Source organism: Harpia harpyja, chromosome 22, assembly GCF_026419915.1.
Source record: "Harpia harpyja isolate bHarHar1 chromosome 22, bHarHar1 primary haplotype, whole genome shotgun sequence".
Lineage (NCBI taxonomy): Eukaryota > Metazoa > Chordata > Aves > Accipitriformes > Accipitridae > Harpia > Harpia harpyja.
Window position 1 is genome coordinate 19,296,488 of NC_068961.1, and position 13,866 is coordinate 19,310,353.

A 13,866-nucleotide genomic window follows, 5' to 3' on the forward strand; every position below is an offset into this window, starting at 1 on the left:
CGAATCTGTGTCTAACCTCAGCAGTGGGGGCTGTGGCTGCACGGTTGCATTGCAGTTCTAAGGTGTAAAAGTGTACAAGTGCCATCTGAACACTTCCTAATGATCACAACAAAGCAGGACAAAAATAAGTCTGGTTCCCGGGAAATTAGGAGATTGGTCCCATATTGGAATAAGTGGCAGTGGTCTTCTGGGGCACAACCACCAAATATTCAGGAGCAGGAAACCTAAACAGGAATCTGCTCCCCTCCTCTTTTAAGCAGCTCCCATGGAAAGGCTCCCTGGGCTTATGCTAATAAGAGACGAAGTTATACCAGGTGTCATCCAGAGCAACAGCAGGGCAAATCTGAGTAAAAGCAGGCCACTTCAGCACAATGCAGGGTCTGTATAGCACAGAACATGATTACAATCCAGAGGGTTTATTCATGCTCACATTGCACAACTCAGTTTTTTATACCAATAAATGTCTTCTTCCTTGTGCAATGCACACGAGGTTCTGAAGCCCACATTTGGTTTAGAGTCCTCTTCAATAACAGCAAAAAAGAAATCAGTTTACAGCTTTATGCTCCAAGTCATCCAAAGCCTAATTATTCTGATGCATTTGCTAACAGAAAATTAAGTAGAGCTCTACTGATGCCAGTGGTGTTCTGCTGCCCCTCAACGAACATAAGCAGAAAGATGAACAGGCTCATGATATTTCATAGCAGTGAGAGGGTCATAGACCATCATACTTGCTGTATTATGTAGCACACTACATCTGAGTTCTAGCGTCTATCAAAACACATAGCTAATTCTTTCCTGATGCTTTTGGAAATCAAAGCTCAATTAAAAGGTTGGGTTTAGATTGATTTTTAGGTATTCTATCTCAAAAGATAGAACAGCAAACAACACATATCTAACATGTAAACTGGCACATTCAAATGACCCCACAACCCAGTCTGTCTTGTTCCTCTATCAAACCTTTTTGTCTAATATTTTAAGTTGAACTCAGTGAGCCAAAATAAAAAAACATTGTTCTAAGTTTGTCTAGTGCTCACACAAGAAGGTCATGAGAAAGACTCCTAGGCACTCATAGACAGTAATGAACTACTAGTAACGCTACTGCAACAGCAGTACTGTGAATGCCTATAAATGTCCTTTTGAAGCAGAGAAAGCAATGGGTTGGGGGGAAGAAGGAGGAATGGGCTTTGAAGACACACTGGAAATACTAGTCACTGTGGTTAAATGACCCACATACCCCTTGATGGCAGGCAGGTAGTGAATTTTGGATTGTTTGTCACTCAGCTGCTTCCCCCTTCACACTACCTCTAACCAAAGCCTGCTACTTCCTCCGCTGTCTTTGCTCCAACAAAACATTCCCTTTGTGCTGTTGCAATCCACTTCCCTCTAAAGATCGCATGGGGACTTCTGGTGCTCATCAACATCTGGTGCGTTCCAAATCCCTACCATGCCCATGAAGCCTTTGTGCAAAAGGAAACAAATGCTGGTGGTGGCTGGAGTGGCTTCCCTTTCCTAAGCAGGTATGCATTTTAGCACGCCTGTCATTACATCATTTTACATCACCTCTGTATTTGGAACTCCCTGAGAGATGAATAAGCAGTTGGCACCATCTCTGGGTATCGGCATGATGGGCTTTCCTGTCAATTTTTTGCCAAAAGACAGTTCTCCAACAAGAACTATTGAAAAAAACTAATATACTGCTAGACATAAACCAAAAGAAAATGCTTTCCTGCTAGAAATGACATAAGTAACCAAAAATGAAAGATGACAGAAAATCACTGTACTTACTATGTGTCGTGCTGCAAACACTCCATCAACTATTGCACAACAGAACGCTGCTACCACGCCAAAGCTGATAAACACAATGGAGGCTACTAACTGAGAAGAGAAAAACAGATTGAGTAATGTTTTCAATATAATTCTTTAAGTAAAACAATTACACTAATTTTTCTAGTATTCTTAAACGACAGTTCCCCCTGCTGTAATTTACTTTAGCTCAGTGTGGCAGGATGCCAGTCAGGCAATAGAAAAAACGCAGAAATTCTTGATGCTGAGTTGACATACCATCAAGTCTACTAGAAAAGCTGAAATCTTTCTAGAGAAAATTAGGTCAGCTGCAAGAGTTATTAAATTCAGTGGTGATTTCTTCTAAATCAACTCATTTAATAGAACAGCGGTGGTGCCCATAGGGAGCATGGCAAAAAGCCACGTTCCTGTTGGCTCGCATCAATCTCAAGAGCTTTACTACAGTGGTAGTAGTTCACACGTACAGATGAAGACATTGTAGTAAGTTAATAACTAGCCCGTGAACTCTCAGAAAGCTTTTATCATCCCAAATAGCTTATGATAACTTATGTCACAACAAAATCAGAGACGCGTAGGACTGGTACCTCTGGAAGGGCTGGGGTGTGCTGCCTTGGCCCCTGCCCCTCAGTCTCAGAGTGGGCACGGCAGAGCACAGCAGAGCTCAGTACACGTCCCAGCTGCAGCACAGACAGCCGTACCAGCTGTAGCCTACCAGCTGTAGCTTCAGACCTCATTCTACCTCCCAAGCTGCTTTGTTCATTAGGCCTTATTAATTCTTTATCAACAGGACTGTAGATGGCACAACACTAGAGCACTGCTCTAGCACAAGTGGTGGTGGTACAGAGGACTTGGGGGAAAAGGCTGTGCACGTTGGGCACGCTCACTTGATCTCTGAGGATGACTACAGCTGCAGCTCTGGCAGCAACTGCAGGGCTAGCACAACCCCAGATGTGGCAAGCTTACTGCCCAATTCACTCTGAAGAGAGGAACAGGACTCGGAAAGGCCAAGCGCTGGTATGCGTCTCCATCAGAGAGCAGTCATTGTGCTGGTAGCACGCACTCTTGAGACGACCCTGGCTTGTTTTGAGGGCATCTCTGAAGGATGCAGTGCTGTGAGCAAGGTGGGATGAAGTGAGTCCTGAAAGAGAGACCCTGTGTATGCCTGGCAAGGTGCTCCCCTTGGGCTCATTAGCCCCAACGCCATCAGATGAGGGAGAGATGCCGTCACTCCTTCCTCTCTCAGATTAGAGGGTTTTGTGACTTTGAGGACTCTGCACCTTGAGTTTGGATGAGTGGGTACCTGCAGGACATAAGGTGAACCTAACATGCACTCTCTGGCTACATTTTTAATATAATTTAATGTACATCTCTCACACCTCTGGCATTTCTCATGCAAAGTCACAAGAGGAACCCTTTGAAACATCCTATATGATAGGTTAACTTTAATTTACAGCAGTATTAAGTTATAGTTAATAACTGCAGCTGATTAAAAAATTCCCTTGAAAACTGACAGAACAGTGTCTTTAATTGATAGAGCACATGGACCAGGGTTTCAGTTAAGAATTTGGAACCTCTTTGTTATTTACTAGTCATTAATTGCTCCTTCACAACATGTATTTCAGAAATGGCCAGGTACAGATTACCAAAATTACATCTATACAGTTCATATATCCCTTTTGCCTATACAAAATCCGTACCTGCATTATCTAAATACTGTTTTCACGTGTATAAAATTTGTAAGGCATCACAAACCCATTTGAAAAACAGACTCTTTAGCTTATGTTAGGCTAAGAACAGTACAATGTCAATAGTGTCAACAGGGGACACAGCATTGGTGACTTCCTCAAAAAAATTTATATTGGACAAGTAAGAAATTACAGCCATATAAGCCCATAGTATTGGACACACAGGTCAAAGCAATATCAAACATTTGGAATTAAGAGCTCTAAGTGAACCAGCAAAAAGTGCAACTTAAAAGCAGAAGAATCACAGCTTTTAAATGCTTTCTGATCCACTCTTTTAATCTCTCATCAGCTCATGGCTTTTAGATCATGGAATCAGAGGTGAGCCAGCACTGCCCCAGGGATTGCTGTGTAATCGGAATCCTCGGCACGGGGAGGAAAGGGGCACGCAGAAGCGGCTGAGGCTGATGGTACTGGCTGCTCTTGGGAACCTGCTCCATTTCCCCTGCAGCCAGCTCCATCCCGCCGTAAGGAGGCAGAAACCCTAAGAAAGCACTGTTGGCTGCATCACCCTTCAACCTCCACTATCCCTTGGCTCTCCAGTATGGCAGGTCATGCCTCAGGAATCCGGTTGTCTAAAGATCTTGGCATGCAACTCACCAGATCAAGGCGGCTGTGTGCTCCTTGTAGAGAGCTACTATCACTGCAGACCAGTGGGCTGTGCTGCCCTGTGGCAGCTGCATTTGCTACAGACCCTGATCTCTTTATCTGAAAAAGCAGCAGTGTTTAAAAGTTCAGATTAATCATTATTGTCCAATACCTCTATCTTGTTTTTCAAGTCATAGTAGTCAATCAAATAATTAGTGGGCTTAGCCAGGTGTTTCCACATTGCCTGAGCTCAGTATGAATTTACTGGAAGCTGACCTCAAGGTGGCTTTTCATTTCACACATGAGCAACTTATCGATGATCTACAATCCCCAAACCAACGTTTTCCACTCATGGAGATAGTTTAAATCACCTAATGAGTACGCTGGCCTTTCAGTTTCACCATATAGCTATAAAAGACCACATATAAAGGTGCACAGTAAATTGTAGTATAGACAGGAGCTACGGAGTCGGCTTTGCACTCCTCAGTCATGTTGGTGATCATCTACACATTCAAGGAGTTGCGTGCAAGTCAAAGGCTGTCAGCCAGACTCTGCTGTTCTTATCCATGCCTACTAGCAACGACTTCAGTCAGTAGTCCCTTTGAAATTAAGAGGACAATTTCTTCACTGAAGTAGTATTTATTACAATACTGAAGTGGAAGAATATGACACTCAGAGGTTCTTATGACTTAAATTGCCTTATATATGTATTCGAATGATAAAAGATGTAATAATACAAGAATAACACAAAAAAATCCTTAATATAAAAATACAGATTTATATTCTCTCTCAAACCTCCCATTGCTTATTGAGAATGTGAGAAACACACAAACAAAGTATAAAATTAATTACTTCTAAAAATTGCAGCCAAGACAGCCAAATGAAGAGCTGTTGTAAATTCAAAAGCTAATTTTCCTGAGTGGTAGGTGATTGCTGGAGTTGTGAGTTCACGAGCCTAGCACTGTCAAGAAAGAAAAGCAGTGCAGTTCATTTAAACTTAGAGAATTCTTGTTGACAGGTAAAAGAAATAGCACTTTAAAAAAAAAAAAATACTGATCCATCACATCATCTCATCTCCATTTTTAATAGCAGTATGTTTTGTCAGGAAAACTATTCATTATTTATAACAATATATTTTAACAATTGTTCAAGAAACAGTTTTGCTCTCGCTGTCCCATTGCTGTGCAGCCAGGCTTCTCTACAGCTGTTATTATCAGAACACATTTACTCCTGGTTCTGGTACAAAATACAATAATCTGGTTATTTACAAGGGAACCATGGAGCCAGTTACTAAACACTGAAAACTGTACCATGTGGGCCTAACAATCAAACCTGAAAGCCAGTTGTTCAACAGAGGTGTTTTAGCAAAAGGGAGAGCAAAAGAGCACTTGCAATGAGGGACTTTTGCCCACAGTATTAACTGAAGAGCTGTTATCTATCTTCAGTCATGTCACAGAAATATGAAAACACTCAAAAATGCAAAACTGGTGAAAGGCTGGACTGCTAAATTCTTACATGCTGCCTTCTTTCAGTAAAGACATGCATTTTATTGCAGAATTCACCTGTCTTAAAGAACCTCTTGTCCTCCAGCAGGCATGCAGCACCCCTGGCTGCACTGAGTCACCCTCCCACGCAAGCGAGCCTAAGGAAGGCAACAGAGCCCGGCGATGTCCCGTGGCCACGGACGCCGTTCAGCTGTCAGAAATGCACCGGGCATGGGTACTTGGCAACCAACAGCCTCCCACAACGATTCCCAGGGGTGGTTTTGGAGATAAGAGCTGGCCACAGACCAGACCCCACAGGGTCTGCAGCCACACTGTGTGAGATGCCTCATTCCCTCCATTTAGACCAAGTAGACTGGAGACTTTGGAAAATGCATGGATTTTTGGTTTTGAAATCACCTTGGTATCAGATGTAAGTTACATTATATCTAACAAGCTCACTTTGCTCATGCTAAATGGCTACTTTTGCATTGCACAGTCTCCGATGTCTCCAGGCATTGTGCTGTTCACCAAGTCTCTCTGGGATTTTTTTCCAGGCAGAGGAAGAATCACAATTACCCTCATCAATGTAAATTGAGAAACACTGTCATCCAATACCTTTTGCTCTGTGAAAGTGAAGGCTTTGCAAAAGGCCGTGTAAATGTTTTGCCACAGGTTTGTAAAGCCCTTTTTATCCCCACACAGGTTCAAGCAAACATTTTTGGAAAAGAAATGCATGGGGCAGTTTGTTGTAGGCTGCCCCTAATATTACATTCCCCAAAACACAGTTTAATTCTGTGGGCCTTTTTACTGGTTTGATTTCCCTATGTCTGCAAGCTCAGAACTTAATACAGGCTTAAATAAATCTGCTGCACTTTTTCAGTACACTGAGGTTGAAGACATAACAGCAGAATTTTACAAAAACTATATCACAAATCCGAAACAGAGAATGACTTTCCACCCCAGGCACAATCTCAGCCAGGAGCTGCATCTGTTACCGTGGTACCTTAGCAGGGCTGTACATCAATAGCCCGCAAAACTAAGACAATTAAACTCATTGCATTGCATTTCAGAGGCTGCTATCAACTAAACGCTGCCTGTCTTGTGAGGTGGGACAGTATAAAAGTACTTTTAATTGTGAGTTCATTTTCTCTAATTTGGAAAGTCCTCTCCCGTGTGGCTCCTTCTCCTCCCACAATGGCCACTTTTTCCCCTGCCCTTGGGATAGAAGTTTTGCTGCTGTGATCAAAATTAAGCTCAGGCAAGGCTCCTACTACGTTGGTTTTCACAGCTGGGCTAATTAGGAGGTTTCTCACTACGCCAGGTAATGTGCTTCACAATTTATGGCCTGCCAGCTTATTCTTTCCAAAGGTTGGTTCTTCAGTAATAGCACTGCTGTAATTGAGGCTCTGCTGGAGGGTTGTCACACCACAGGAGATAGGATTATGTCATGTTCGTTATTCATTAATGCCAATTCCAGTCATAGCACTAGTTACGATGGCACAAATTCGTAATGATGAAAGACTTTTATGACTGCCCAGCCTATGCCTGAAGAACTATTTCCTAGAATGGCTTCCAGATGAAGGAGGCAAGAAAAATAAACACAAAATGTCTCTTGGTTTTAAGAGCACCAGTTTTGGTACAGCTCAGGAAGACAAGGACTGGGGCCGGGATCCCATGCATAAACACTTCCTTCGGACTGTAATACACCTCATAACAGAGCCAAATGCCCACAGCAGATATCTCTACTACCAGGAAGGCCTTCAGACAGAGACGCTGCACACATGATGCTGTCAGGTGTTTAGATGAACTCTTGTGTTTAGATCCAGTGACCAAGTTAGAAACCTGCAGCCTTTCCGCGGTGTCATCACTGTTGAATTCAGCAAGTCCAGTCATACGTTGTTGCATATTATCAGCAACAACACAAATCTTTGATTCAGATTTTCTTCCCTCTCGCTGTTGTTAATAGCACCTCAGGGCACTGAGCTGAGCCTACGTGACTGCTCGCTGCCATCTGAACCGGTGTCTTGCTCTCCTCTCCTTAGGCTGGTTCCCTGCCATCCAGCCCTCTCTCCTGCTCTCTCTCCCAAAGCCATGCGTCCCTGCACACCAGCTCCTGGGCTTGCCCAAATACTCAGCAAGCCAGTGCAATTCACTCACTAGGCAGAAAACTATCTGTTCCCCCAACCGAGTTAAATCAGGTAACTGTAAGGAGAGACAAGCACTAGACCCGGTGCAAATGAGAGGGTGAGACCATGTGGCCGAGACAGAAGGGACGGAGGTAAACGTGCTGGCAGCAACAATTAGGTTGTCTCACCTATTTCATGTAATTTGCACTCCTAGGGATTATCAAAGTAAAAGCTAGGTTTTAGACATAATGAATAAATGATAAGGACTGGGGTTATTTTGCTGTTTGTGGTCAAGGAGACTTTTCTTTTACTGCCTGTGAAGAAGTCTGCTGTTTTCCAGTATCGTGTCAGGGATAATTAGGAAAAATAGCAAGATGAAAAGGCCAGTTGGTGTAACAGAGGCAGGGGAGAGGTCCCATGAGAAATTTAAGCAACCTCAGATGCATAAAAAGGCAGAATTAATTAGATAAACAAAGGTTGGGAAAGAATACAGGAACCACAGGAGAGGTATCAATTATTATGCCAAGGAGAAAAAAGAAGATCAAAATCCACTTTCAGAACAAAGATGGCATTTTCATTCAGAAATTTTCTCTTTTTTCTTGCCCACATCCTGAAGGGCAGAATGGTGAAAGGCAGAATTCGCAATATCTTTTGTTACGCCTTAGATACTCACAGTTAATTTATATCGTATGTAGGCATAGTTAATGCATATTGCTTTCTCTTTTTCTCTTCCAGTGGTGTTGATGCTCAACTTTTGCAGGTAATTCATCAGTTAGGCTGCTCACAAGGGCAAGGGACCGCAGAAGTGCCCACGGACAGGAAATGTGCAACAGGGTGACTTAACGGTCCCAGCTCTCCCCCAGCCCAAGAGGGCTTACGCAGCACAGCTAAGACAAGAAAGGGAGCACAGGTTCTGAGTCTGCTTACTCCAGCTCCTCCAGGCACACACGGAGATCTTTAGGACGGGGACTGTTTCTTTACTGGTCAGAGAAACAGACTTCTTGAGTTATTGGCAACTTTACTTGCACCATTTGCTGCAACATTTCCGGGAGATGGAGGAAATCAGCATCCGATCACATCGACACGTGCCCAGGGTTGTGTGCTGGCTCCCACGAAAGGAGGTGGCTCACACAGCCATCTTTGCTTGCCATTTCTTTTTGGGGCATGAAAGCCCATGGTTCAAAACTGCCCCTTAGTACCCTTGTTGTTAAGCTCCTTCCAAGGCTTCCCCAGCCGTCCACGCATGGAGCATCTCTCCCGTCCTCCTTCCCCGCTCCCTGCCAGCCAGCAGCGGCTGTACCGTTCTCACAGGTGGTGAGTACAGCAGCTTATCTCTTTTGCAACTCCAGCTACCTACTAAAGTGGCAAGGAAACATTTTGCCTTAACATTGTACTGTCCAAATAAAAACCTTGTATGTTAACTCTGATAGTTCCCTAGTCTAGGGCTCTCAGTTGATTTCACCCTCTGGAAACGCTCTCTGGAGCATTAATCCTTAATTTATACCAATCCACTTTGCAATACTCTTCCTGTAATTTATCTTGTCTTTTCTTCTAACCTGCTAAAGCATTTGAAGATACAGTTTCTGTGAAAGATGCTATGTGAAATAAAGATGAATTTTCCTGTATTTTTATATTCAAGCAATGAAAGAGTGGTGGGAATTAAATCAATAGGCATTATGAAACATGAAACAAAGTTATTGAGAAGGGTTACCTGATTGATATATTCCTTCTTCTCTCATAATCTAATATCAGCTACAATACCAGACTTAAAACAGCCAGGAAATTATTTCAAATTGTTTTACAAGCAAATCTTTACTGGAATGACCAATCTTCTGTATCAAGCAGTTTCTGTGCACTTAGACTTCAAAACTGGAGTCACCATTACACTCAATCAGGGAACGAATTTGATATATGTGTAAATGAACACATATTAAATTCAAGATAATTCATTCACTGATGAGTAAACACTTGTCTTGACTCAGTTAAAAACATCACCACTGATGATGCACTAGCAGGTCTCTTGGTAGTCTGGGGAGTCTTAGAGTTCCAGCCACTGGAGTCCAGCAGATGTTACTAAACACTGGGAGAAGGACTGAACTGTCCTTGGTTCACATGTTCCAAGACAAGAAACAGAAGGCAACCTAAAAAAGTCAATTTTTTCAAATTTCCTGGGGCAGGGTTAGTTTTATTATTGGTGCTCTTTCAAGCTCCCACAGCATCTGAGGACCCCTGTTCATATCCCAGTAACCATTACCACCGTGACCGATTTCCTTCTAGCAGCAGTGCATCTCAGCTTCACTCAGCTCGTTCAAAGAGCACTGCTGTATTTTCTCCCTAGTCTGAGCTGATACAACCGCCCTAATGACTGACCCTCTCTAGTCAGAGCAGGTGCAATACCATGCTCTGCTTCACCCATGTTTTAGCTGCTTGTAAAGAGATTTGTTTAAATAGTTCCTCTACTTTTCTTTCAGCCCATTAAATAGAGCGCTGACTATATGATCAAACCCCTTCCTCCTGGCACCGCCAAAGTACTGCTTTGTTTCAAGAGCTGTCTTTTGGCAATGTACTTTTTCATTCATTTTCATTCATTTTACATCTGTATAGTCTTTAGCTTTTTATTTCATGGGGGTTGTGTTGCCGTATTCTATGGCAAATCACATTAACTGATTCCAGATGACTTTTCAGACCAAAATTATTGGAGCATTTGGTATTATATCCTCATGACTTGATTAATTTGTGCACATATAAGTTTAGACTGGGGGATACCAAAAACAGGAACAGCACGCCTTCACAAAGCAGATGGGTCTGTATTCGGGAACCAGCTAGGCTCCGCTCTGTAGAAGTACAGGGTGCGAAGCCTCAGTATGTATTTCTGAAACAGGAATGCTGCGGTGCTCCATCCAAAGTGAAGCAGTAGTTCTTATCCAGGCTGCTGGATTGTGGTGTTCTGTATGTGGTGAAGCTGCTAAGAAAATTCTCCTAAGGGGTAGATTTCATCATACATAACTCCAGCTACTTAAAATATATGTATTTGTCTCAGGTGGTTATCTGTGCTCCTCTGTAGCTGTAGTCAACGGAGAGCCAGACACTTCCAGATACCTCCTACACCTACTGTAGAATGGGATGAATTACTTTCTGATGGTATTTGTCTTTTTTTCCACTGGCTATAGAGGGAGCCTAGATAAGGAAGTATCTGTGCTGCCAAAACCAACTCTTGTCAATACTTCTTTCATTCCCTTGATGTTGGCTGCTCTGATTCGTGCTTTCTCTTCTCCACTTCAGAACTCTCCTTCGTCATTTGCCTGAGACTTGCGAGGGAGGGAGGGGAGTAACGTGAAAGGAAAGAAGGATGCCTGGGATTTGATGACGGAGTGAAGACGGAGTGATATTATACAGAAAAGAAAAAAAAAAAATCAGCTGGATTTCACAGCTGGAGACTACTAATGGTTTTGGAACCAGCCTAGGCAAGCTTTAGTCCAGTAGGCACTTCAAACTGGTAAGAATTCCCCCTTGTAAACATCAACAAAAGCACTTATCTAAGAATGGTTAAAAACAATTACAGAGTTAAGGATATCAAATACAGTCAAGAAGCAAAAACTAAATACAGCATTAAAAGGAAAGGGGACAAAAGTGAAACATAAATTTAGATTCACTGATCAGCAGTCCTGACATTATAGGAATCCATCACATACTTCCTTTCATGGATGCTCTTTTATTGATTAAAATGGAACAAGCTCATTTCACCACTTAAACAGAGGTAGCTGTTCAGAGCAGTATGAGAACAATAAACCAGAAATAAACTGCATACCATGTGTCATAAAAGTTTATGCTTCCTGGTAAAAAATGGTGGAATTGACATAGATCAAGACTACTACAGCTGGCACTGTTTTAGCAGCAGAAACTTTTTTTACACCAAAGTCTGTTAGTGCCTTTACATATCCTCTTTAACAGTACAGTGACTGCATTGGTTTCTCAAGACACACATGCTCTTTATCAGAAATGCATTACAATTAAATTACAAGGTTTCATGTAGTGAAGTTCTACCTGCAGAATCTGGAAGATTGTATCTGGCCAAGAGGGATACTCATCCGTTTAATTTTATTTCATTCTTCAACAAGAGGATCAGAAACTGCCTGTCCTTTTCATAGGGCACACCCCACCTCACCTTCCCCACCATGCACACAGGAGCACTTACCCCAGATTCCTTACCGAGACTTTTTATGCCCTGCTCCTGCTTGCTAGGGAGAGTAATCGATTTCTTTATTGTTCCACAAACACATTTCATGGGTCATAAAGTTTACTTTTGTTTTCAGCTGTGTGACACTAATGCTTTCATTACATAAACAGCAAAAGAAAACAAACTGGCTGTTAAAAAGTGTCCTATTATGTACTTAATTCTGTGTGTTTTTTCCAAGCACAGATCTTAAAGGAACCAGATCCCAAAAGACTTCCACTTAATAAGATGGAGGACTTAAACTGAATTGGTGGCTTGAGTCTCTGATTCAAAAGAACAGTGCCAGCCTTTAAAGATTGGAGTGTCAAAAATAAGCTGTGCTGGTGCATGCATATTTTCATACATATGTATGTATGTATGTATGTATGTATCTCCCTTCTGTTTCTATAGAATTTCAGCTTCCAGAAGCAAACTGAAGCCATTCTGGTTGCCAAGAAAGCTCTCCAAATAGGAGCTGAATTCTCTCTTTCCTAAATTTTTTTCTTTGTAATAAATTTTCCATTTCTTTCTACCAATGATAACAGTGAAAACAGGGTAGTTTCTTATCTGAGACTGAGCTAATGCTGTGTTGGGTCACAAGCTGGGGAACCTGGGATGGGTAAGACCTGGGACTGGTACAACCACCAGACCAGCATAGGGTTGTATGAGAGGGAAAGAACTACTGTGCTAGGCTGCAGCTAGAAATACTTGGGGGCATCTCCCTAGGTAGGCTAGACAGACACAGCCCTGATGACAGAACAGGAAGAATACTACAGACCTGACTGTGCTTCCCTTTACAGCTTTACTAGCTAAACCATCCTGGAAGATGCATCTATAAAGAGTGCAACAAGCACTTTGCAAATAAAGACATAGTGTCAGTGGCATAGGCTTTTTTGTCATTATGCCAGGTATTTGCCAGCACATGTCAGCTGTAAATACATATATATATCTGTAAACACATATTACATGTTATATATTCTATGGTTATAATATCATAGTACATTTATGTATTATAATATTTACATATAAATAAATATTTGCATGACTAGCTGATGAATCTGCACTGGTAAAATCTGAAAGCATACACCTGCAGATAAGTGACATGAAATGCTGATCCATAAGGAACTAGGCAGAGAAGAGCTGAAACATCCCCCACACTTCCTTTGGTAATTCACACAGTGAGAGCATCTATTTTTGTCTTTGAGTCCCTGAACTTCAAAATTCTCAAGACACTGTGGGGAATTTTATACTACTTTCAGGCGTTTAACTCACTGACAGCACTTAGACAATGGTTTCGCGGCATAGCGAATTGATATAACACTTTATTCCTAGCAAAAGGGACAAGTCTTGTTCCCTCCTCCCACAGACTCCTCTCTACTCTCAGCGATGCAGCCCCACCAGTTACTTTTGCTATGTCTGATGCTCACTTGGCTATGAACCTTTTAACTCACTAATCCAGTGGAAACTACTTTTGGCTGGGGCAAGGAAGAGAAGGAGTCAGCAAGATAGAGGAAGGAGGAAAGGAGGGAAGAGGAGAAAGGAAGACCTCTGTGTCAGTGGGTATTTATATTTATTATAAATGGGAAATCCTCACTTAAAATGCACAAGGTCAAAGAACTGCATCAAAAAAATTCCAAAATATTTTACTCAGTCCTTCATTCATGGAATATATAATACTAATAACAGCAAAATGTCTCTCATAATACTATACTAAGTAAAATGAATTATAAACAACTTTTCAACTATTTACATTTTTATTGACCATAAAACTTCCTTCTTTTAATTTGACTTGCCTTCACTCTGGATGGTCCTTTCATACCCACAGACATATACCTGTCCTCCTCCTCTTCAGCTGGAATAACCGAGCCTTCAAAACACCTCCTGTTATCCATCTCACTTCTATCCATGAC

General features: G+C 42.1%; 1 protein-coding gene across 2 annotated transcripts in view; it reads right to left on the minus strand.

The window, feature by feature from the left end:
* TMEM255B (transmembrane protein 255B) overlaps positions 1 to 13,866 on the minus strand; it is a 72,277-nt gene that overhangs the window by 40,425 nt on the left and 17,986 nt on the right. Inside the window, exon 4 of one of the 2 annotated variants that reach the window (XM_052774081.1) lies at positions 1,786 to 1,875. The exons of the other annotated variant lie outside the window; for it this stretch is intronic. Coding sequence (XP_052630041.1) covers positions 1,786 to 1,875 — 90 coding nt within the window. The remainder of the gene's footprint in view (positions 1 to 1,785; positions 1,876 to 13,866) is intronic. 2 annotated transcript variants of the gene reach the window in all.